This window comes from Eleutherodactylus coqui, chromosome 11 (assembly GCF_035609145.1).
Source record: "Eleutherodactylus coqui strain aEleCoq1 chromosome 11, aEleCoq1.hap1, whole genome shotgun sequence".
Taxonomy (NCBI): domain Eukaryota; kingdom Metazoa; phylum Chordata; class Amphibia; order Anura; family Eleutherodactylidae; genus Eleutherodactylus; species Eleutherodactylus coqui.
In genome coordinates, this window is record NC_089847.1 from 21,087,905 (window position 1) to 21,114,047 (window position 26,143).

The 26,143-nt window shown below is 47.4% G+C and overlaps 2 protein-coding genes across 2 annotated transcripts; one reads left to right on the plus strand and one right to left on the minus strand.

Annotated features, from left to right (window-relative positions):
• CHTF8 (chromosome transmission fidelity factor 8) lies at positions 1–7,322 on the minus strand. The gene is made up of 3 exons (XM_066584000.1): positions 7,231–7,322; positions 3,532–3,649; positions 1–1,068 (listed from the first exon to the last, which is right to left on the minus strand). Exons 1-3 carry the CDS (start codon positions 7,251–7,253, stop codon positions 841–843), a joined length of 369 nt encoding a protein of 122 aa, XP_066440097.1. The 5' UTR covers positions 7,254–7,322; the 3' UTR covers positions 1–840.
• On the plus strand, positions 7,322–25,749 carry UTP4 (UTP4 small subunit processome component). The gene is made up of 17 exons (XM_066583999.1): positions 7,322–7,366; positions 11,480–11,640; positions 13,464–13,655; positions 13,740–13,824; positions 13,918–14,007; positions 15,156–15,367; positions 15,449–15,620; positions 15,698–15,789; positions 17,185–17,281; positions 20,270–20,334; positions 21,011–21,133; positions 21,242–21,398; positions 22,296–22,402; positions 22,498–22,593; positions 22,676–22,861; positions 23,078–23,188; positions 25,165–25,749. The coding sequence occupies exons 2-17, from the start codon at positions 11,482–11,484 to the stop codon at positions 25,279–25,281; spliced, it is 2,061 nt and encodes a 686-aa protein (XP_066440096.1). The 5' UTR covers positions 7,322–7,366; positions 11,480–11,481; the 3' UTR covers positions 25,282–25,749.
• Positions 25,750–26,143: the final 394 nt, after the last annotated feature.

The following is a 26,143-nucleotide window of genomic DNA, read 5'->3' on the forward strand; positions in this document are numbered from 1 at the left end:
TAGGATGGAGGTGGTCTTTATTCTTTAGAAATGCAAATACCAGAACGCTGAAGAAAAAAAACGGAAACGCTTTATAACATTCAATGCACATGAAATGGAAGTATTGACCCGCGCCGCAGTCCTGGGAGTCATTTCTGGGGCGCGGGTTGGACGATTAATAGATCCTGGGGATCACGGATCTCATTGCTGGCTGTAAGAAACCCACATGAACAAATCGCACTTGTCACGTATAAAGGGGGGGCTGTGTGCTCTGCAGCCGAGGCGCCGCTGATCAGCGCCGCTTATCTTTTGGTACTCTCCTCCGATCACCCACACGGGCTCCTGGTGCTGTGAACCTGTCAAGTGCGCACCCCCACCACTCACTATCAATGGGTGATGCTGAACTTGACTGCGAGCGGTGGAGTCCGCGGGGCCTCGGCTGAAGAGCTTTGCATCCGATGCTGCTGACTTTACCCCTCTCAGCTGATTACCGCGGATCCTGAGCGTCCGACTCCACCGATCAACTGTAGATGACCTATCCCAAGGACAGCTCATTAACGGTAAATGTCCAGAAAACCCTTTTGATGGTCCCTATGGACTCGGGTGGTGGGCTTCTTTCATACCATGGTTGGCACTTTGGTGGTGAACCCGTCTGATAGGTCCTTGCACTAAAGGACATCTATGCTGATGATATCACCTGCACACGTACACTAGATTAAAGGGGCGGAGCTAGTAGCAAGTGCGTGATATAATATAGGGTCTTGTCATATATAGGGGTTGAGTCATTTATGGTCCCATCCACGTAAACGTTCCAGATCAAGTGCTGCTCCACGACAGTCCAACCCACCAGCGCAGGGCGGCTCACACCTTCTTGGGCACGTTGGTGATGATGGGTTTTGGTCGGGTTTTAAAAATGATCTTCCTCTTAATAAGCGCGGTTATACTGTATTTGGTCTCCGTCACATCTCCGGTGTCCATTGCGTTCTCCGAGGAGGGGCTGTTACTTTTTACAAGGACCGCGAACGGCTTCTCCAGACGTGCGACTTTTCCGTATAGGATGTGATGTCCAATAATAAGGAGGGGGACTCCCTGGAGAAGAACAGGAAGCAACAATCAGGTATAAATCCTAGAATCCCAGGGTCAAACATATCAGCATATAGGAGGTTCCTATCCGGTCATGTGACTGGCGTCATAAATTACTACAGGTCAAAAGTAGCAGTAACCCAAGTTCTAAAGACTCCCACTCACTTACACTGACACCTTGTGGCCTCTCCAAGTAACACACTACGGACTTTTAAGTTGGAACGTATATTTTATTTTTTGGCACGTCACATGGTTTGGAACGACTCCAAAAAGTTTTAATGAGCTTCATTACATGCCTGCGCTGCGTGAGTATCTAACCTAATCTATTATTACACCCGCAGGCGAAAGTATCAGATAACACGAGAGCGACTTCATAGGACGCCAAATATCCCATTAATAGAGTTACGGAGCGCAGGACCTGGCAGCGGTCATACCTGCGACCCCACAGCTCTGACTACTGTATACCAAGTTGACTCTCAGTACATGCTGGGAGTTGTAGTTCTACAACAGCTGGAGAGTAACAAGTTGCAGTCTTCTAGTTCACAGCAACTTTAGTCCTCCTTAGGCCACAGTGATGATGCAACGATAAGGCTGCACGGCGATACGGGCCACACGGACAAACATAGTGAGGTAGCCTTGCCATCTGATAGAAGCCAATGCGGTTGCATCACGGCAACGACCGTGACCCACAGATCGCAACAGATTAACTTCCTTGGATTTCCTGCGATCTGCGGTAACTTGAGTCATAATGTGATGGCACTGACCTTTATAAGATGGCGAGGTCGCAGGGCTCCACTTGGCTGTATGACCCATGTCACGGCGTGCCCCGTACCCGATACTTAAAGGGGTTTGTAAACTGTATCCAAATCCACAATAGAAGTAGCGGCACTTACCCATCCTCCGCCCCATCAACGTACGATTGCTGCGCCCTGAAGAGGGTGAACGGACCTGTCACGCATTGCCTCCTGACCCTCCTTCCTATGTCTATGGGACTGACCGAGACAGCCAAGCACTATACTTTGGCGGATCAGAATGGCGCATTTTAACCCTTCAGGACCAGAGATTATTTTCCTTTCGTACCCGCTTTCCAAGAGCCATGGCTTATTTGTCCGTATGAGGGCTTGTTTTTATGCGGGGTCAGTTGTATTTCTTAAATGAAACCATTTAATATATGGAAAAACTTTTGAAGTGGGGAGAAATGAAAAAAAATTGCGCAGGGATTAGTTTTTCCAACTTTGTTCTGTGGGTTCGGTGATACCAGATTTATAGTAAAAAAAAAAAAAAAAATTACTGTTTTTAAAACGTAAACAAATTTTTTTCTTAAACAGAAATCGCTTTCCATCGCCGAATTCTGAGACCTGTAACTAGAGATGAGCGAGCGTACTCGGTTCGGACGAGAAGATTCGGGGGGGGGGCGCCGGGGGTTGCAGAGGGGAGTGTGTGTGTGTGTGGGGGGGGGGGGGGGGGGGGGTTGCAGCGTCACCTGTAGTTTTCATTAGCACCATTTTAGGAAATATATATCTTCTTGATCAGTTCAAGTTTTTTGGAAGCTGTGGAAAAAAAATGCAGTAATGGCATTCCACCTTTTCTTTTTTTTTTTTTACGGTTTTCACCGTGCAAGATAAATTCAGACCAAATGTGTGGAGTTTTTTTAATTCTTTAGATTTTTTATGGGGAAACTAAGAAAAAAGGGTTATTTTGAACTTTAATATTTTTACATAATATTAACGGTAAAAAAAAAACTATTAAATATTTTTTTACACTTTTATTTAGACCCCACAGGGGACTTGAACTTGCAACTATTCGATCAGTTCTACCACATACTGTAATACTTCAGTATTGCAGTATATATATATTTTTGATGTTACCCATCAACCCTTCCCACAGGCAGAGCTTGATGAGCATCTATGTTATGGCAGCTCTGGGAGCCTTCAGTTCCGGCCGCGGTCATGAAGGGGTTAGTAGAATCTGGAAAATCCCACTAAAGGGATCCAAGACCCACGAGTCGGACCGCCGCTGTATATTACCAGTGACTTCCACCAGTTGTGCTGCTCCCTGACTCGTGTCCGTGTCACTTCCTGGAGTGGGGCGACACGCTGGAAACTACAAGTCCCATGATGCCCCAAACAAGGCACAGTTAAGGCAGTGAGCCCGCCGTCACTTCGGGAAGCAGCAATACCCGTTTCCGCGCCAGAATTCTGCATGCGGACTTTGCCCATTGACAGGTGCCGGACCCAAACTGGATCACCTAAGTACTTTCCAAACCAGACAATTCCTTTAGTCCGGAATGCTTCAGACCGGACTATGAAATATTCCGGATTATCAGAAGTTCCCAGTTACTGAATTCTCTTATTGGGTCTCGGACTCCTCCTTCTGGTCTTTGTAACCTCCATGTTGGGTCACTGTTCTCTAGCGGATTATCAGATGCCGGATGAACGGACTTCTGCTGTATAGCGCACATCTGCTCACCTCCTTGGTGTAGTGCAGGTCGCCCATCACCTTCCCAGCTAATCCCTCCTGGTTTCGGGCTTCAATCTCTCCCTGCAGCTCCATCAGTAACCACTCCTGCGGCTGCCCCCGGCCGTCCCTGGAATGACAGGAGGATTATACAGAGGAGCAGAGCCATCATGGCCGGCAATAAAGAAGCTGTGCTTACATTCACTGACAGCAAGGTGAGGTTGGTTTCCATTCTTGCTGTGCTATATAGCACTTAGGCAGCCTGGAAGTAAGATCAGGCCTTGCGACCCACACTATATGCGCCATCTCACACCGATAGGACCAGCTGGGACTTGTAGTGCTACAACAGCGGTAGAATCTATTAGGGCACGCTGGGACTTGTAGTCCTACAACAGCGGTAGAATCTATTAGGGCCTGCTGGGACTTGTAGTCCTACAGCAGCCGTAGAATCTATTAGGGCCTGCTGGGACTTGTAGTCCTACAACAGCTGTAGAATCTATTAGGGCACGCTGGGACTTGTAGTCCTACAACAGCCGTAGAATCTATTAGGGCACGCTGGGCCTTGTAGTCCTACAACAGCCGTAGAATCTATTAAGGCACGCTGGGCCTTGTAGTCCTACAACAGCCGTAGAATCTATTAGGGCACGCTGGGACTTGTAGTCCTACAACAGCCGTAGAATCTATTAGGGCACGCAGGGACTTGTAGTCCTACAACAGCCGTAGAATCTATTAGGGCACGCAGGGACTTGTAGTCCTACAACAGCCGTAGAATCTATTAGGGCACGCTGGGACTTGTAGTACTATAAGGACTGTATAGTCTAGGACATTCTGGGACCTGTAGTTCTATAAGAGCTGTGTAGTATATGACATGCTGGGACCTGTAGTTCTATAAGAGCTGTGTAGTATATGACATGCTGGGACCGGTAGTTCTATAAGAGCTATGTAGTATATGACATGCTGGGACTTGTAGTTCTATAAGAGCTGTGTAGTATATGGCATGCTGGGACTTGTAGTTCTATAAGAGCTGTGTAGTATATGACATGCTGGGACCTGTAGTTCTATAAGAGCTGTGTACTATATGACATGCTGGGACCTGTAGTTCTATAAGAGCGGTGTAGTATATGACGTGCTGGGACCTGTAGTTCTATAAGAGCGGTGTAGTATATGACGTGCTGGGATCTGTAGTTCTATAAGAGCTGTGTAGTATATGACATGCTGGGATCTGTAGTTCTATAAGAGCTGTGTAGTATATGACATGCTGGGATCTGTAGTTCTATAAGAGCTGTGTAGTATATGACATGCTGGGACCTGTAGTTCTATAAGAGCTGTGTAGTATATGACATGCTGGGACCTGTAGTTCTATAAGAGCTGTGTAGTATATGACATGCTGGGACCTGTAGTTCTATAAGAGCGGTGTAGTATATGACATGCTGGGACCTGTAGTTCTATAAGAGCTGTGTAGTATATGACATGCTGGGACCTGTAGTTCTATAAGAGCGGTGTAGTATATGACATGCTGGGACCTGTAGTTCTATAAGAGCTGTGTAGTATATGACATGCTGGGACCTGTAGTTCTATAAGAGCTGTGTAGTATATGACATGCTGGGACCTGTAGTTCTATAAGAGCTGTGTAGTATATGACATGCTGGGACCTGTAGTTCTATAAGAGCGGTGTAGTATATGACATGCTGGGACCTGTAGTTCTATAAGAGCTGTGTAGTATATGACATGCTGGGACTTGCAGTTCTATAAGAGCTGTGTAGTATATGACATGCTGGGACCTGTAGTTCTATAAGAGCTGTGTAGTATATGACATGCTGGGACCTGTAGCTCTATAAGAGCTGTGTAGTATATGACATGCTGGGACCTGTAGTTCTATAAGAGCTGTGTAGTATATGACATGCTGGGACCTGTAGCTCTATAAGAGCTGTGTAGTATATGACATGCTGGGACCTGTAGCTCTATAAGAGCTGTGTAGTATATGACATGCTGGGACCTGTAGCTCTATAAGAGCTGTGTAGTATATGACATGCTGGGACCTGTAGTTCTATAAGAGCTGTGTACTATATGACATGCTGGGACCTGTAGTTCTATAAGAGCAGTGTAGTATATGACATGCTGGGACCTGTAGTTCTATAAGACCTGTGTAGTATATGACATGCTGGGACCTGTAGTTCTATAAGACCTGTGTAGTATATGACATGCTGGGACTTGTAGTTCTATAAGAGCTGTGTAGTATATGGCATGCTGGGACCGGTAGTTCTATAAGAGCTGTGTAGTATATGACATGCTGGGACCTGTAGTTCTATAAGAGCTGTGTAGTATATGACATGCTGGGACCTGTAGTTCTATAAGAGCTGTGTAGTATATGACATGCTGGGACCTGTAGTTCTATAAGAGCGGTGTAGTATATGACATGCTGGGACCTGTAGTTCTATAAGAGCTGTGTAGTATATGACGTGCTGGGATCTGTAGTTCTATAAGAGCTGTGTAGTATATGACATGCTGGGACCTGTAGTTCTATAAGAGCTGTGTAGTATATGACATGCTGGGACTTGTAGTTCTATAAGAGCTGTGTAGTATATGACGTGCTGGGACCTGTAGTTCTATAAGAGCTGTGTAGTATATGACGTGCTGGGACTTGTAGTTCTATAAGAGCTGTGTAGTATATGACATGCTGGGACTTGTAGTTCTATAAGAGCTGTGTAGTATATGACGTGCTGGGACCTGTAGTTCTATAAGAGCTGTGTAGTATATGACATGCTGGGACTTGTAGTTCTATAAGAGCTGTGTGGTATATGACATGCTGGGACCGGTAGTTCTATAAGAGCTGTGTAGTATATGACATGCTGGGACCTGTAGTTCTATAAGAGCTGTGTAGTATATGACATGCTGGGACTTGTAGTTCTATAAGAGCTGTGTGGTATATGACATGCTGGGACCGGTAGTTCTATAAGAGCTGTGTAGTATATGACATGCTGGGACCTGTAGTTCTATAAGAGCTGTGTAGTATATGACATGCTGGGACCTGTAGTTCTATAAGAGCGGTGTAGTATATGACATGCTGGGACCGGTAGTTCTATAAGAGCTGTGTAGTATATGACATGCTGGGACCTGTAGTTCTATAAGAGCTGTGTAGTATATGACATGCTGGGACCGGTAGTTCTATAAGAGCTATGTAGTATATGACATGCTGGGACTTGTAGTTCTATAAGAGCTGTGTAGTATATGGCATGCTGGGACTTGTAGTTCTATAAGAGCTGTGTAGTATATGACATGCTGGGACCTGTAGTTCTATAAGAGCTGTGTACTATATGACATGCTGGGACCTGTAGTTCTATAAGAGCAGTGTAGTATATGACATGCTGGGACCTGTAGTTCTATAAGAGCTGTGTAGTATATGGCATGCTGGGACTTGTAGTTCTATAAGAGCTGTGTAGTATATGACATGCTGGGACCTGTAGTTCTATAAGAGCTGTGTAGTATATGACATGCTGGGACCTGTAGTTCTATAAGAGCTGTGTAGTATATGACATGCTGGGACCTGTAGTTCTATAAGAGCTGTGTAGTATATGACATGCTGGGACTTGTAGTTCCCCGCCGCTCGCGCACTAACCGGCCTGAATAGGCGTCCCGGTCGGGAGGACACAAGTGTACTGCGCGGCTGACAGGAGCTGCTGGGGCTTGTAGTCCTCCTGCCCCCGCACTCACCTGCACACGACCACCTGCACCATCCTGCTCTGAACCTGGCGCCACGGCAGAGGGGGCGGGGCCGTGGTGTGACGTGTTTCCGCTTCCGGTGCTCTGGGCTGCACATGTGAGCGAAGGAGAGCAGCGCGGCGGATCGGTAAGTGTGCAGTGCCGGTATATAGCCGGACTAGTACCCCCAGCAGGCGCTCACCCTGTTACGGCACATGCTGGGAGTTGTGGTTCTGCTGGAGAGCCCCTGACATACACAGGAGGCAGCGGGGGCGTGTTATCCCAGGACTGGGGGGCATGAGCTGCTCTCTGGGGTCCCAGCAGACGGACCCCCCCCCCCCCCCCCCCCCTAACTCTGAACAGACTGTATTGTGCATGACCAACAGTGAGCCGCCGCAGTCCTACGCAATTCAGAAATACGGTCGCCCGCCAGAATCCGCTGCAGGCTGTCCGCATGTGAAGTCTGATCGCCCGTGTGAGCCCACCATGATCGCCCGTGTGAGCCCACCATGATCGCCCGTGTGTGCCCGCCCGTGTGAGCCCGCCCTGATCGCCCGTGTGAGCCCGCCCTGATCGCCCGTGTGAGCCCGCCATGATCGCCCGTGTGAGCCCACCATGATCGCCCGTGTGAGCCCGCCCTGATCGCCTTTTACACGGGCGGACAGACTTTTAAACAACTGCAAGAGTGATGACATCACAGCTAAGGTCACCCGCGCTCCTGCGGAGCGTTTACACAGAAAGGCTTCATCGCCGCTCACAGGATTCACGTCTGCTTTTCGCGCAGCGCCTCCTATGGGAAGCACTGAGCATTTACACGGAATGACAACCCAGTGACTAATGAGGTTTTATACGGTGACTGAAAAGTGCGTAAATATACGGCGCCGGGTCCTGGGCTTAAATCCCGGCCGATGGCTAAAATACGGCACAGGGTTAAAGCCTCTGCTGCTGCAATAAAGCAGGAGCAGGTCTGGTCCCAGCTGTTTGTCACAGCCAAGGACCCGGAGGAGAAGGGAGAAGCTGTTTTAAACAGCGTTTGCCTTCTTGACCTTAATACATAGTGCTGATTGAGTACATAGCACTGAATGAGCGCTATGTACTAAGAAGTGGAAGTGGAAATATTACTTACGTTATGCAACCAGGTGATCACGGGAGTTCCCTGTCACAGAAGAGCTGCAGGGTCCTAGCAGACCCAGATCAGCTCTGTCGGTGATTACTGTCCCTGCAGGGGATGGTTTTCCCTGTAACTGCGGCTCCTATGATGCCCCAGCTACAGTGGGAAAGTGTGTAATATAAAAAAAGACAATGTGAATGACCCCCAGTGGTGTTATACGCCATCATGGGGGTCTTAGATGGTGAAAAAAATAGTTACATAAATAAGTAAAAAAAAAAATAGCATAAAAAAGAAACTGACCCAAAGCTGAGGGACCCACTGCTGTAGTTTATTTTAGCATAAATATAGTAATTAAAAAAAAAAACTATAAATGTTAAAAATCTTTTTTTTTTAGCCTTTTACCTTCAATAAAATTGAAAAACTGAAATACAACTTCTGTGAAAAAGATATTAAAGAATCGCCCCGTATGTCACGGAAAACAAACACGGCAAAAATAATTTTGGAACTTTGCTAGCTGAAGGGGGGAAAAAAACCCAAAAGGACAGTAAAACCGCTACATGGGTAAAATCCTCAAAAAGTGTCTGGTCCTCTAGGGGTTAAGACAATAGCAGACCAGGATGAGGGGAGGAGTTCAGCCCCGTTTACACGGAACGACGTCAAGGCTTTATAATGCTGAGCGTTTACACGAAACAAATCGTTGGAGATCCTCGCCGTTTCGCTCGTTAGCTGTGTGAACGCCGTATGTTTGCACAGCTAATCACCCCTCCCCTCAAGTCTTTAGAAAGACTGAACAACTAAGGCCTCATGTCCACGGGGAAAATCAGGCCCGCCGCCGATTCTTCATGTAGAATCCGTAGCGGGTCCCTCCTGCCCCGCGGACATGAGGCCTAAAATCGGAATAAACTCACCTGCTCCGGACCATGCGGATCTTCCTTCCCTTCGCGGACGGATCTTTTTTTCTTCGGGCCGGCGGCGTGCTGCGTGCATGCGGTGGGCACATCTGCTGGGCTGAAGAAAGAAGATCTGGCAGCGAAGAAGGGAAGAACCACATCGTCCGGAGCAGGTGAGTTTAATTCTGGTACGGGTCTCCCGCGTATCCGCACGGCTTCCGTAGGCTTCAATAGAAGCCTGCGGGAGGCCCGCACGAAAATGGAGCATGTCCATTTTTTTCCCGCACGCGAATCCGCGCCTGACGGGAAAAATGACATCCGCAGGTATTTAACTACCTGCGGGTGTCCAATCCATCCCTATGGGGCGCGGATCCGCGTACGGGAAAAACGCGGCGGATTTTAAGCCCGTAAACATGAGGCCTAAACGAACGCCGTTTGACCCAAACGACACGCGAACGAACTAAAGACTATGTTAATGCCGGCTTAAACTCAGTGATGAACTACAAGTGAATGAATAGCGCAAAACGGCCGTGTGTTTACACATAACGATTAATACTCACTTTCGCTCGTTTGAACGAATTTTGAGTGATAATCGTTGCGTGTAAATGGGCCTTAAATACTTAATTAGTCCACTGATAAGGAATGTTAAAGTTTTATGGTCTCTGAATTGGTGTTGGGGGGGGGGTCCGGGAATATGGTGTTCAGTCGGTCATCCTTGTGCAGGGTATGGTGGAGTTTTCTTGCGGTTTTCCTTAGTACCTCTAGTTGCGGATTGTAGGTCACTACTAGAGGCACACGATTGTTTCTTTCCTTCTCCTTGTATTGGAGTAGTTGATTCCTGGGTCTCCTGGTGGCTCTGGTGATTCCTGGGTCTCCTGGTGGCTCTGGTGATTCCTGGGTCTCCTGGTGGCTCTGGTGATTCCTGGGTCTCCTGGTGGCTCTGGTGATTCCTGGGTCTCCTGGTGGCTCTGGTGATTCCTGGGTCTCCTGGTGGCTCTGGTGATTCCTGGGTCTCCTGGTGGCTCTGGTGACTTCTGGGTCTCCTGGTGGCTCTGGTGATTCCTGGGTCTCCTGGTGGCTCTGGTGATTCCTGGGTCTCCTGGTGGCTCTGGTGACTTCTGGGTCTCCTGGTGGCTCTGGTGATTTGGGCATCAGTTGAGGTGGGATGGTAGCCCTGGTTTATAAATGTCCTTTTAAGATGGTACAGATGTTCCTCTCTGTCTGTTGGGTTGGAGAAGATCTGGTTGTATCTGATGGTCTGGCTGTAGGTAATGGACAGGACAAAAACTGAAAGCGAGGATAAGGTCTCAGCGCCACACGATTACAGAAAGACAGAACTGCCTGCGGCCGAGCGCGTTGTTCTAGTCACGGACACAACATATGAAGGTTATTATTAGAGATAAGCGAGTAGTGCCTTAGCCGAGTATCTCCCCGCTCGTCTCTAAAGATTCGGGGGGCGGAGGGGAGGAACGGAGGGGAGATCTCTCTCTCCCTCTCTCCCCCCGCTCCCTGCCGCAACTCACCTGTCACCCGCGCCAGCCCCTGAATCTTTAGAGACGAGCGGGGAGATACTCGGCTAAGGCACTACTCGCTCATCTCTAGTTATATTAAAAGGAAACTTCAAACATCATACACAAATTTGGGAGAACAAGTATAATCATCTTCGACACTCTTAAGACCGGAATGAACCTCAGAGGGGGCTTCATGCATCATTGGAGAATATGAGAAATTTGGAGCACCAATAACACGCTGGCCTGGTGACCCCCTAACACCAATTTTGGGACCATAAAACTTTCACATCCCTTATCAGCTGACTAATTAATTAGTATTTACTCCTCTGCTCATCCATGTTCTGGTATTGTGTTAAGTGCAAATTAACCCCACCATGTCTGTGCCTTTTCATATGTATATGGCCCCTTCAAACAGCTGGTTGTTGGGGCTCTCGGACGGCTGGCCACGACCGATCTTATACTGATGACCTATCCTGACGGTAGGTCATCAATATCCAAATCCCAGAAACCCCCTTTAATGTAACGCCCCGTGCATCCCAATGTAGCGTTTATTTGAGCTAATTAGGAAAAATGATTGGTTGTCGTTGGACACGAGGCCGGTGCCGATGACTGAGGCCGATGGCGCAGCCCGCTTCATGGATATGTATTCTTAGTTTTTCTACCACGCGGCATGTTTCGGATCATTTTTACTTGGTCACATGATCTCGTTGTCTAATAATTAATTCCGCCTCTTTTGTGTCCTTCTCCAGATATGGGGGAGTTTAAGGTGCACCGCGTCCGGTTCTTCGATTATGTCCCCGTCAGTGTGCGCTGTATATCGTACTCCGAACGGACAGAGAGGCTCGCTGTGGCGCGTAACAATGGATCCGTGGAAGTTTACAACTTTTCTGCTAACTACTACCAGGAGAAGGTATGCGGACTAATACATATACACTGAATGGCCCGTTTATTAGTGTCTTGGCCCTTTAATGATTGGAGCTTCCCTGTATGAAAATTACCACCGTGACCCCGGATGCAGCATAAAATCACGTGACAAGTTTTCCACGGATCAGTTTCGGTGTGAATCCACATTAGATGGGAAAATCCAGCGATCGGAGCGATTCCAACAAGGACTGGTCATCGGTGCTCGACTAGCCGGGTCGGGATATCGCTGCTAACTGTGTGGGGGGTTTTCGTGTAACGTGTGGAGAGTCTACAGAAAGTGGTGTGATCAAGGAAAACCATCCTGTGGACGGAAACAACTTGCCAATGAAAGGGGTCAGAGGAGGGTGTCAAGAATCGTTCAGATGAACAATCAAGAGCAGCCATGTCCAAGTGCACAACTCACCGTTCCTCAAAGAGTGAATACGCTTCCAGCTAGCTTTTGACATGTTATAGAGACATGTCTAAAGTATTGAGTCCCGTTGCTGTGACCCCTTGTTGATTGCTAGACGAGCTATGTGCCCCCTCGGCTGTTTTTGCTCCCTCCGGCAGCTGAAGACAGGTCACATAGAGGTCTATAGAAAGCTCTATGCATCTCTATGAGGCCGTCTCCAGCAGCTGGTGGGAGGAGGAAGAAAGCAACGAAGACTCAGGTGAGCGCTACAGCCCCCTCCTTATAGCAATCAACAGGGGTCTCAGCAGCCGGACCCCCACTGATCAATCCTTTTGACATGTCTCTATGATGTCAGAAGTTAGCTGAAACCGCAGCTACTCTTTAACCCCTTAAGAACCAAGCACGGTAAATGTATGGCGCTGGGTCCTGGACTTTAATTCCCGCCCATAGCAAAAATATGGCGCGGGGTTAAAGCCGCTGCTGTTGCAATCAAGCAGGAGCAGGTCGGGTCCCCAGCTGTTAGACAGAGAGGAGAACCCTGAGGAGGCGGGAGAGGTGGTTTATAACTGCTTCTCCTTTCCCGGCTATGTAATGCTCAATGAGCGCTAAGTACTAAAGAGTGGAAGTGGAAGCATTTCTTTCACTACGCAAGTCGGCGTGACCAGTGGGTTATCCCTGTTACAGCAGAGCTGCAGGGTCCTTACAGATACTGATCAGCTCTGCCAGTGACTAGTGTCACCACAGGGGGATGTTTTCCCTGTAACTGAGGCTACTATGGATTCCTCAGCTACAGTAAAACTACCACAGTGGTGAAATCCCTAAAAAGTGCCTGGTCCTTCAGGTACAAAACAGCCTGGTCATTAAGGGGTTAAGCATCAGAAAAACATCTCCTGGTCAGATGAATTCAGATTTCTGTTGCTCCGTGCTGATGGGAGGTCAGAATTTTGCGCAAGCAGCATGAATCGCTGACCCCTTCCTGTCAGCCGGTCAGAACATGTCAGCACCTCGATCCAATCCGCAGCAACTACAAGAAGCTTCCTGTCCACAGGGGCCGATATTCCTGCAGATCGATTTTATCATCGAGGGGAATCTACGCTGCATTGAATTACTGCAGTTCTGAAGGCCAGAAGAGGTTCATTCTGCTACTAGATGGGGGCTTAAATTAAGAAACAGCATAAAGTCGGTGACACTCTGCCATATTTTGGCAGCGCTTTGCGTCTGTAATCCGGAAGTACGTCTTGGCCTGACCACGGGTCTACTGAGCCCAACTCCGAGGAATATATGATGACCCGTCAGGCCGGGACTTCTGTATAGTGGTGGCTAAAATATGTCACTGTGTCTCCGACCTGGAGTTTTTTGGGCTCCTCTGTGCCCGCCAGTATATGGCCTGTAGGCAATACTTTGTTCTTGTTGTGCAGATTATTCCCGGCGATGACAGGAGGTCCACAGAGTCCATATGTTGGGCCGGTGAGGAGCGGCTCTTCTCCGCGGGTCTGAATGGCGAGATCATTGAGTATGACCTGGAGAAGCTCTGTGTTAAATACTCCTTGGATGCCTACGGAGGACCCATCTGGGGCATTGTGCCCAATCCCAGCGGCACCCAACTTGCCGTAAGTACCATCCGCCCCGCCGTTATTAGAATCTGGTTTGCTAGTGTGATTTACACTGACTTGCTACAATTCCTTACTCTGCAGGTTTGCTGCGATGATGGCTCCGTCAAGCTCTTCAGCATCACGCCAGAGAATATTGTCTTTGAGAAGTCGCTGGATCGGCAGAAAGGTGATTGGCAGGCGATCATGTGGCGTAGTCGGCTGCTTCTGGCTGATCTTGACAGACAAGCGTGATGTGTTTCTTCTCTGTCTCTCTCCACAGATCGCATCCTGTGTCTGGCTTGGCATCCATCGAGACCTCAGATAGTCACCGGTTCTGTCAATGCCATCCGAGCATTCAATGTCTCCTCAGGTGAATAACACACGGGGAGGTGGGGTTGGCATTGAGGATGGGGTGCATGCCAGCGGTAAAGAGGTTGTACCACAATTACAAGTTAGGATAGGGTGTAACTTGCTGATCGGTGGGGGTCTCACCTCTGATCTTGAGAATCAAACTCTCTTGTCCTGCTCTGTCTGTCACTGCAGGGGTCGCTTCTGCCCCTGCAGTGACGTCAGCAGGAAGGAAGCACTGGCCAAGCGTGCCCACTCAGAGCTCCATTCATTTATATGGGACTGACGGAAATACCCGGGCGTGTGACGCTCTGGTATCTCCGCAATCCCATTGATAGTGACCAGCACCCCATTCAGTCGTCTTCTTACTGTGTGGAGGGGACAGTAAACTCACAGTGAGGAGGGCAGGTGACCCTCGTTCCCTCAGCTGTGAGACCCCCACCGATCAACGAGTCATCCTCTATCCTGTGGATATGGGATAACTTGTAATTGGCCGGTGCTGATCACATGCAAACAAAGCTGTTACCCTGCACTATGCTGAGCGAGGGCTTGAGGAGGGGTAGTGCATTAGGGCTCACTTACACGGGCGTAGCGTATTCGGTTGCGCAAATCGCTGCGTATCTACACAACCAAAATTTGAATATTCCCTGCGTATTTTAGTTTTTTTGCGCATGTTAATATGCAGTGATCATTGCATATTTACGCGCGTAAAAAAAAAATCCAAGAGGGTGCAGATTTCTCCTACCTTCCTGCGTAAATACGCAAGTATCATGCAAATTCACTGCAGATTTTTCCCACTCCCATAGACTTGCATGGGCTGTTTTGGTCCGTAATGCAGAGCAAAATAGGACCTGTTGCTTTTTTTTTTTCCCTCTCCCACCCGTTCGAGTACCCCAATGCAAGTCTACTGTGCATCAGGTGCGTAAAAAATAATCGCCTAATACGCAGACAAAATACTCCCATGAGAACGAGCCCTTTAAAAAGGGGATTTAAAGGGAACCCAAATAGAGAACCCCCGTCTCTTGCACAGCTCCCTCCTGCTCTGCGCTGGGCATGCCGCGCCAATACAAACTTGTGTCTCTATAATATCGATGGTCCCGGGCAGCTCCGCCTTTTTGACGCTTCACCATTTCACGTTCTGACATTTTGTGTGATGCCGTCTCATATTAGGTCACCTTTTCCAAACCCTGAAGATGGACCGCCCGCTGATATCGGGAAAGAAGCGTGATTGCATTGTGTGGAGTGTGGCCGTCCTGTCCTGCGGAGAAATCGTCAGCACCGACTCTACAGGAAAACTCCGCTTCTGGGAATTGGAGAGGGGGACGCTTATCCGCTCCTTCAACGTCACCAACTCTGACGCTCTGTGCCTCGCCGTGTCCAAGGTGAGAACGCCGCTGGTTGGGTTATAAGCTGGAGGAGTGGGGAATGGTGATGCTGACCTGTGCTGCTGATTGTCACGGCAGGAGGAGGACAGCCTGGTGGTCGGCACGGCGGAGGGGACCATCCTACAGTTCCAGCACTTAGATGTCCAAGCAGGGAAGGAGACTAAGGAGTGGTTTCGCACAAGGCCATTCCGGTATCACACGCACGACGTTAAATCTGTGGCGCACAGCAGCACGGCTCTCATCTCTGGTGGTAGGTTGCCCCCCACCCCATAGATTAGATGTCACCTTGCTCGGACTCCTTTCGAAAGTTTCTTCTTGTCTTAATAGGTTTCGACGGTCAGATCATCTGCCGGCCGTTGATGGAAAAGATGGAAACGAAAACCTATGAAGCCGTTCTGAGGAAAATCATGTTTCCGCATGTGAGTCTTGCTACGACCAGACGTGTGATATATGGGCAGCTCCGACACTTAGGACTCGCTCACACAGGCTTATTGCGCATTTCATATTCCATGTATGTTGTTTTGGGGTTTTTTGTGTATGCGATCCCATTACGATTCCTGTACGTAATATGCACCAAAATAGGCCATGCGATTTCTTCTTTTTTTTGCCCATACACGTCAAAAACGCAGTTCTGAATGTCCCAATGAAATCAGTAGGGTTTTAGCGCACTGCGCATAATACGCAGGGCAAATACGCTCTTGTAAGTGTGCCTTTTGGCCGGGCTCACACGAGTGGATTTCAATTTCGGAATCCGCAATCTACGTCCTTGCAGAGGATCCGCAGCAAAACGCAGGCATTGAAAAGCATGTACTTTTGCTTTTTCGCTCACACTCGCGAATATGAATTACGTATTTCGCGGGCGAAGGAAAAATCGCAGCACGCTCTATTTTGCTGCGGACTGACTCCATTGAAGTCAATGGAGGCCGTCCGACCTGCAGCTAATACATATGGCCTGTGGGTACCCACATCATTGCTTAGTGACGGCGCAGGAAATACAAATATAAATACATTAAAAACGACTGTCTGTGCGCTTTTACACGAGCGATTTGTTGTTCACTTCTTCAATTTTTGAATGAATTGTTGGATGCCTCTACACGGGCCGACATATCGTTTATCGGCTAATTAAGGGGCGTGAGGTTCTTTGGCATACATGTATATGAAATTTTGACCCTTCCCCAACATATGTTGATTGGTTTCCGAGTTCTCTGAACGCACATAAATACATGCGAGCAGGCTTCTGGGAAATGCTCACTGCTGTGAGATGCCACTGAGTGTACTGTCAAAGACCTAACCAGCCAGAGGGGGCAGCAGCGAGTTTTCTTTCAAAGACCAGCAAGGACGGATCAGTCGAGGATCACTCGCATGTATTTGTGTTTTCTGGAACCAATGAGCTCTAAGTGGGAGGGCAATAAGTTAGAAGAAGAAAAAAATTGGGAGCCAATCGGCATTCGGTGGGAGGCGTACGCTAATCAAGCACACACCTCCCTGCAAAGTTGTTGGCCAGTCATTGAAAGGCAACGATTAACTGTTTATATGAGACGATAATGAATCAACCAGCGACTATTTTTAGGTGAGCTGAAAGGAAGCGACTGGGGAATTAATTTTCGCTCTATTCAGCGACTAGTTCGGTGATAGTTGTCCCATTTAAAGCCACTTTTCGAAGGTGCCTATCTGAGCAATGGCTTACTAGTGAGGCCATCCTGAGACTTGTAGTTCAAGGACTAGTTCTGCTCAGGAAATATCAGAAATAACCGGTCGCTGTCTACAGATAATGTTAAGTGGTTAATATAAGCAGCATGTGTTTCTTCCTGCAGCGCCATCTTGTGTCCTGCGCACAAGCCTCCCGACTGCTCCTCTTCCAGTTCCCTAAACATCTGGAGTTATGGCGGCTGGGACAGACGAATGAGTCCGGTATGTTGGATTACTGTAGATTAGATATATTCTCTACACACATTAGAGGAGGTTCTCGTCTTACAAATTATACATTCTTAATTGGAGTCTGAAATTCACTTCCTGTTTAATCAGACTCTTGACAACTACTGCCTCCACCATGCTTTACGCTGCAGCTCTGCTTGTTCACATCAATCAAAATACTAATGACCACCTGTCTGTTAATGACTGTGTGTTACATGTGATGATGTCACCATCATGTGATTAGTCACTGGGGCTCTGAGTTCCATCCCTAATCACATGATGGTGATGTCATTCCGGGTCCTAAAACATGCAGAGCCTGACAGCAGCCATGTGCTTACATAACCGAGCCCCGGTGACTGATCACATGACGGTGACATTATCACAGGTCCTGTAAGCACACGGCTGCTGTCCAGCTCTGCTGGTTTAGGACCTGTGCCCAACTTCAATCCCTTTCACTATATTACATTAGTAAGTGGCGCACTGGTACTAATTATGTGTATAAGCGCAAATTAACCCCTTAGTGACCACGCTATAGTGTTTTTACGTCCTGCAGCTGCAGGACGTGTATGGAGGGAGGTAGCGCCGCTATCTCCCTCCATACAGCGTGGGCGTCAGCTGTTTATTACAGCTGACACCTGCGGGCAATAGCCGCGTTCGGCCGATCGCGGCTATTAACCCTTTAAATGCCGCTGTCAATTCTGACAGCGGCATTTAAATCCCCCGAACGCTGTTTGGGGGTCCCGCACGGCCCCCCCGCGGTGAGATCGGGGGATCCGTGCAGGTGTCATGGCAGCCGGGGGCCTAATGAATGGCCCCAGGGCTGCCTTAGCAGACTGCCTATCAAGCTATCCACACAGGGTGGCTTGATAGACTGCCTGTAAAAAAGCAGTATGACTTAATGCTATAGCATTACGTCATACTGCAGGAGCGATCAAAGCATCGCATGGTAAAGTCCCCCAGGGGGACTTCAAAGTAAAGTAAAAAAAAAAAGATCAATAAAGTTTTTTAAATTGTAAAAAAAAAAAATAAGTTATTAAAGTTTAAATCACCCCCCTTTTGCCATATCAATTACTAAAAAATGTAAATCATAAAATAAAAATATATATTTGATATCGCCGCGTCCGTAAAAGTCCGATCTATCAAAGTAGTGCATTATTTTTTCTGCACGGTGAACGTCGTCCGAAAAAAAAATACAGAATGCCAGAAATACACTTTTTTAGTTACCCTGTCTCCCAGAAAAAATGCAATAAAAAGCGATCAAAAAGTCGTATGTATTCCAAATTGATACTATCGGAAACTACAGGAAATCCCGCAAAAATTGAGCCCTTGCACAACTACGTCGACAGAAAAATAAAAAAGTTATCGCGTGCACAAAATGACCGCAGAAAATAATAGAAAAAAATTAAATATCTTAAAAAAAAAAATACAAGTACTACAGCAAAAAAAAAAACTATATAAGTTTGGTATCGTAGCAATCGTACTGACCCGTAGAATAAAAATATCAGGTCGTTTTTGTTGCAGTTTGTGCGCCGTAGAAATAGGACGCACCGAAAGATGGTGGAATGTCGGTTTTTTTTTCCATTTCTCTCCGCTAAGAATTTTTTAAAAGTTTTTCAGTACATTATATGGTACAATAAATAGTGCCATTGAAAAATACAACTCGTCCCACAAAAAACAAGCCCTCATACAGAGACGTCGATGGATAAATAAAGGACCTACGATTTTTTAAAAGGGAGTAGGAAAAAACAAAAATAAAAAAAAGCAAAAAAGCTCCGTCCCTGTGTGGATGGCTTGATAGGCAGTCGGCTAAAGCAGCCCTGGGGCTATTCATTAGGCCCCCGGCTGCCATGACACCTGCACGGATCACCCGATCTCACCGCGGGGGGGGCCGTGCGGGACCCCCAAACAGCGTTCGGGGGATTTAAATGCCGCTGTCAGAATTGCCAGCGGCATTTAAAGGGTTAATAGCCGTGAACGGCCGAGCGCGGCTATTGCCCGTGGGTGTCAGCTATAATAAACAGCTGACGCCCGCGCTGTATGGAGGGAGATAGCGGCGCTACCTCCCCCCATACACGTCCTGCAGCTGCAGGACGTAAAAACACTATGGCCCGGTCGTTAAGGGGTTAAAATAACATGCAATGCACAAAACTTGTCACACTTACCTAGAAAATCGCAGTTTTGAATGCACCCTTAAGCGTATCAAGTTATGCCCTATCCACAGGTTAGGGTATAAGTATCTAATCAGGGTGGGTCCAACCACTGGGAAACCTGCAGATCATGAGAATAGGGGTCTCTTGTTCTGCGTATGAGTGGAAGTTATAGCTTGGTCATGCTGTACCAGGCTTCCCTTTTGGCAGGTCCATAGACATGAATGGTGCGACAACAGGTACGTTCAGCTGCAGCTCCATTCATATTGGGGGACACAAACGCCTATTTTTCTGGTTGGTGGGGGTCTAAGCGAATGGTGGTCCCATGTCCCCTGTTGTTCTCAGTGCTGGCTTACTGCACCCGCTACAGTGAAGAGGAGACTAAATGGGAGTGTTGCTTGCAAAATCATGGTAACGCTCCATTCACTTTCAGTGGGACTGTCGAGATAACCGAGCAGCAAGCGCTCGAGTATTTCCTTCAGCCCCATTTGAAATGAATTTATTGCCGACCTCACATGCTTGGCCAGCACTCCATTCATTCTGATGTCACTGCCTTGGGGAGAGGCTACCCCTGTAGTGACTGGCGGGGGGGACATGGGACCCCCTTTCTTAAGATCAGCAATTTATTCTCTATCCTACTTATCCTAGGGGATAACTTGGGATCTTGGTACAATCCCTTTAATACTTCACTGTTGTCTTTAAGGTGAAATACTCTTGAAATAAGAAAACTTTAGGAAGCAGATTTGTTAGAATATATTATATAATTTGGCGTTTCCTACAGATTTATCTTGTCTTGTTCTTGATCCCCATTGTAAATATATAATTTTGTGGCTTCTAGGGGTCGATGGAGATGTTCTTAATGTGAGTCAAGATCCAGAACTTCTTTTGAAGCTAAAGAGTAAGGTGAGCAGTACCACCACTAGGTGGCAACATTGAGCCTCTACTGCTTGGGGCTTTGAATGGGAGATGCGCTCAGGGTTCATGCACCTACCAAATATCTTTTCAGCATATTGGCTGGAGCTCTTCTTTTGTGTAAATATGTGCAAATTAAATTAACCCTTTAGTGGCCATCAACAGGCCTTTTTACTGACCTCACTAATGGGCTTTAAACCCGCACATGTGTTTGTTTTTTTAAGGCAGTAGCTTGGCTGACTACTGACAGCCAGGCTCCTGCTCTAACTGCCAGGAATGGAGAAACCTCAGATCCTGGAAGCTTAACCGCTTACGTGCCACAATCCATAGCAACTGCAGCATGTTGCTCCTGTCACTCATCAGCATGCCACAGTGCAATCACAAGGTACCAATGAGTTCCCATGGCAGCCAGAGATCTGACAAAGGCCTGACATGTCTGCCATGTAACTCTGCCTCTGCCAGAGTCTAATAGGCTGCTGTCATAGACCTAGTAGAAAGCACTAGATGAATAGCAGCCCAGTTTGGTATTATAGACACGTCTCTCCTTACACTTAATGGAAGCTCTGCCGCTGCAATTGGTGGTTGTGTTCTCTAACTAAAGGCGTTGCCTCTTATATGTGGGGTTGTTGAGGTTGGTCAATCTTCTAATTGTCTTGTGTCTTTTCAGGGGTCTGAGTGTATCCGCTGCAGCACCATCTCCCGCTGCGGTTCCTGGGTTTCTTACACCACATCTTCCCGGCTGTTTCTTTATAGGCTGCATTATGAGAACCAGAATATAAGTATCAGCCGGGTGAGTCGGGCTTGCAGGGCGGTGCTGAATGTTCGCACTCGGATATGTATGTGCTGCTAGCTGTTGTATGCAGCGTCTTATCTATACACCATTCTTCAATCCTCACAGGTTCCTAAGATGCCTCCATTACAGACTGCAGCTCTGCAGCTTCTCTTCTCTTGGGACGCCAAACAGCTGTATGTAGGGTCGCAGGGCGGACTTGTCTATGTCCTGGAGCTGTCTGATGGCGCCTGTCAGCACAGTTACACACTGGAGCCGCCATCAGGTACAAGAAGTGTAGAAAATCATCATGTACACCCATGAGATCAGAAGTGGGCTATATTATACAACCGTGCTTCTGCTGCAACAGACGGGCTCAGAGATAACCGATCCTGGCAGTGTAACATCGTAGATGCCACGGTCAGTAGCTACCACAGCATCTAAAGTGTGTGCAAGAAAGACAGGGCTCCCTCTGTCAGGCCATCGGCTCATGCACCGCCATTACAGCATGCCAGTAGGTCACCTTGGCAGCTCTTTTAGGGTGAATGCACACGGGCGGATTTGAATTGCGGCATCCGGAGCGGGCGGCTGCCTCCGGATTCCGCAGTAAATATCACCCATAGCATGCAATACAAAAGTGATTCTTCATACACACGGGCGAAAACCAATTGCGGTTTCTGCTCGCGAATGAAAAATTGCAGCATGCTTCTTTATCCTGTGGATTCTGCATGGACGGCTTCCATTAAAGTCAGTGGAAGCCATTCAACCTGCGGCCCGTCCGGAATTGACATTGCGAATGGGCCGCGGATTCCTTGGGGAAAAGCAGGAGTTAAAAAAAAAATCTGTACTGTGCATCTCCGACGGCGAGCAGTGCAGACCATCCGCAGTACAGAAAAGAAGAAAATGAAAGCCGGTATGCACGGACGCCGCTGCAGAATCGCATGCAGAATCCGATCTGCCCGTGTTCATGCGGCCTTAGTCAGTAATGCTTGGAAATATGAAGAATTATGTTAGCAATGACAATACTGCAGCTTCTTGTGCCCCCCTGGGACAGAGAAGTGAAATTAAGATTAGAAAGGGCAAAATAGGCCGTTTTTAAAGGGTTAAGGGCGTGAGAGCGATCTGCGAAGTTAGTCCAGCGCTCTTGCTGAAGAGTCTAACTAGCAAGTACTTGTCTTCTCAGCTTCTCCGCATTCTGTGCATCTTTTGACTGCAAGTTCAGATGGATCCCTGCTGGCGGCGGCTTTTGTCGACTCCCATATTGACATCTATAATGTGAAGACGCAAAAGGTGAGAAGAAGCGTAATGATTAGCGCAGTTTTAGAAAACTGAAGTTCGAAGCGCTTCACGTATTTTATATTAACCTCTCGTTGTCTTCCCTCCAGTATGTATGTTCAGTGCCTCAATACAGTTCTCCTCCCACCGCCATGAGCATCTGTCCTTCCACTGAAAACCTGGTCATTGCTCATGCCGATCAGCAGGTAGGTCGTAATTTGGGACGGAGGCGTGTTACCCTGTGTCTTCATAGACTACAACTCTTATGCTGCTTCTCTCTTTCTCTAGATCCTGGAGTTCAACATTGCTGAGAAACAATACACACATTGGAGTCGCAAAGTTTTGCAGCACGGTCTCCATCGTGATTGGCTTGAACGCGATACGCCCATCACTGGCATCACGTTTAACCCATCGAAGCCTGAACACATTCTTATGCATGATAACTATATGTTCTGTGTCTTGGATAAGTCCCTGGTAAGCCACACAACGTCTTGAGGTCCGGCCTACTGATGTGTGTTACTGGAGAAGTGTTGTGGGTTTTGGAACTCATTGGGAATGTCACACACATGACATTTTTAACCATGACTGGACTGTGGGGTTGGTGGCGACATCATGACAGATCTGCCCAAGTGATTTTTAGGTTTTAGCATGTACATAGGAATATGACTATACGTATATCTTTCTCTGCAGCCTCTACCAAATGATAAAACTTCTCTGACCAACCAGAGGTCATTGAAATCTCTTTCAGAGAAAATGCGAAGAAGTTGTGCGCATGCCTTCAAAATAACCAGAGAGTATAAGGTAGGACCTTGATCCTTTTTTACTTAAAGGGAACCTGTCACCAGGCTTGTGCTGCTCGAACAACGGGCAGCATGGACCCGGGACAGATATGCCCATTACCCCCATGAAAGTGTTATTCTGACCCACTGCATTTTTTCTGAATAAACTCACTTTAACCCTTTCCAATCCGCTGTCTGACGTCTGAAGACATTCTGATTGAAGGCTGTGCAGCTCCGATGTCAGAAGATCTCCAGCAGGGTATTCTTACTGTATATTACTGGCCGCTCTGTTGTCGGGGGGCCTCTCCAGCATGTCACATACTGCAGTACTGGCTCTAACTAGCAGATGGCGCCATTGTATAATGGCAGAAGGAGAGAGTCCCTTAGAAAGCCCTGAATCCAAAATTGGATTGCAAAGGGTTAAAGCTGGTCTCAGATGAATTGCAGATTCGATTTTTCCTTCACGCTCGCGAATATGAATTGTGATTCTGCAAGCTGAAAAAAATTTGCAGTGTGCTCTATTTTACCGCAGAAGGCCTCCATCGAAGTTAATGGAGGCGTCTGACCCGCAGCCCATATACAATTAAAATTGCATATGGGCTGTGGGTACCCGCATCATCGCTAAGCAACAACATGGAAAATACAAGAAAAGGAAAACAATAACCCTGTACTGTGCATGACAGTCTGCAAGCCTTCGCGGTCATCCACAAATCAGGTCCTCGAAGGGTCACCGGCTGGGGTCACAGCCGGAATCCGACCCATTGGTGTAAGCCCAGCCTAAGGTTTGAGTCGTAGCTGAGTACCAAGTCAAAAAAGCGGGCCACTGTGCAGCATGAAGACCGACAGCTCCCTCCACTTTTGTATATAGAGAGAGAACTGTCCGTCAATATGGTGCGGCGGGCAGAGGCCGGCACGGCCCACGTCTTTAACTCAGAGTTCTATTACGAGTCAAACTTCAAAGTGCGTTTATTCTGAAAGACTGCAGCATTTCACAATGGGGGCAATAGGCATTCCTGTTGTATCTATAGGTTACTCATCTTGTCTCCATTGTGGTGTACATTACAGCCCAGGGTGTGAGGACCAACGCAATCACACATCGCCAGAAGTAAAACGACCCCAGTTTAGATGTCAATAATAACAATTTCCAATACCTTATATATTCTTACCCGCCTTTTTGCCCCGAGCCGTAATAGTACATCATGGTGTGCAGGTTGTCCTCACCGTGCTATTATGGAGCAGTGATGATATATCTTTACTTGTGGAGTAGTATCTAAATGAATTTCACAGAGAGAGGGGGTTCCCTCTGTAATGTCGGCAACATGATTGCGGCTGACCAGTGAGTTGCTCTGGCAGCCAACAAAGGCCCCCGTTTTTGCCGTACATGTAAGCTTATTGCGCCTGCCCAAATCGGGCATCAGTGTTACAGAGGTAGTCCTAATACAATGCAATACAGACGTTTTGCAGTGTATTATAGAAGTGATCGAAGGATGGCAGGAACAAGTCCCATAGGATAAGACACCTATCTGCAGAAAGGCCGTTTCGGGGTGTTTGCCCCTCATCACCTTCCAATAGGTGGAGCTGTAGATGTACTTTTCTATCCGCTCTTTGAAGAAACATTTCAAGGTAAAGATAAGATAATCCTCGTTATAAAATGCTTTATTTTAATGTAAAAGTTTTTTAAAAGCCCATTTATAATTGTTCTCACCGCATCCCACAATAATAACCTTGTTCTATTAGTGATGAGTTCTGCTGCTGTTCCTAATATACTTTGTGGTTCAATTCTTTGCTATTTTCATGGTCAATGAATGGAAGACCTGATGCTTCTCACAGCTGAGTGTTTGCTACAGTTGTGTCCAGCCTAGACAATGCTCTGCGGCTGAGCGGCTTACAGATTTAATTTTCATCTCGTTTTTTCTTTCCTCCTTTATTAACTTTGATTTTTTCTTTTCCCCCTCTATTTATGATTACCCTTTCTCCTGGATGCCGGACGCCCTGCAGCCCTTACTTTTCATGGACTTGTTGGATGACGGGGAGTTGGTCATGGTGGAGAGACCGCTCGTGGACATCCTGTCTCAGCTGCCACCTCCAATTAAACTGAAGAAGTTTGGTACATAAGACTCCTTCCAGATCCATCTTCTATAATAACGGAGAGTTGGGGACTCAGAAGACCCGGATTGTGCATCACCAGCATCAGGACGAAGATCGGACTGGAGTTAAAGCAACCCTACGGTATTGGGGATACAAAGATGGCCGAACCGCTTCCCTGACTACCTGATGCACTCTGTGCATAGTAGACCTCATTAGTCTAAGACACTACATGCTGCTCTGGCTGGCCAGCGCTGCTGACATGGGCAGGTATAGTGTCTTAGACTAATGATGCATACTAATACAGAGATCGCATCAGGTAGTTGGAGAAGCAGTGTGGCCATCTTTGTGTGTTCAGACCTGGAGGGTTGCTTTAAATGGACTTTGGTGCTGCACCGCTCAGAACACCAGGCCCACTGGACCCAGTATGACCTTATGGACTGAAAATTTCAGCCTTGTCCATTTTCCACTTTAACTATTATTAAAATGTGGCCTTTCTGCGGTGGCTCATTCGTTGTCTGCGCCAAAAACCTGTAATACGGCGTGACTTTAAATGCTTGCTGTAATTAAGATCTAATGGCACGTTAGGATATTAACCCTTCACGGTATTAACGCCTAAAAATGTGACAAATTCTATTCTCTATAATCTGCAACCGACCAACTATGCCATCTAGTGGCTGCTCTGAGAACCACGTTGTAATACCATGGAGTGTCTCGTATCTGTCACACTATGCAGTAGAAATATATGGAAATATGTGTATAGTATCATATATGATACAAAATACAGTGAAGGGTTAAAAGGGTATTCAAGCCTTTGCAGTACTGATGACCTGTCCTCGGGATAGATCATCAGTAGTTGATCAGCAGTGGTCTACTGCTTATGATTCCCCGG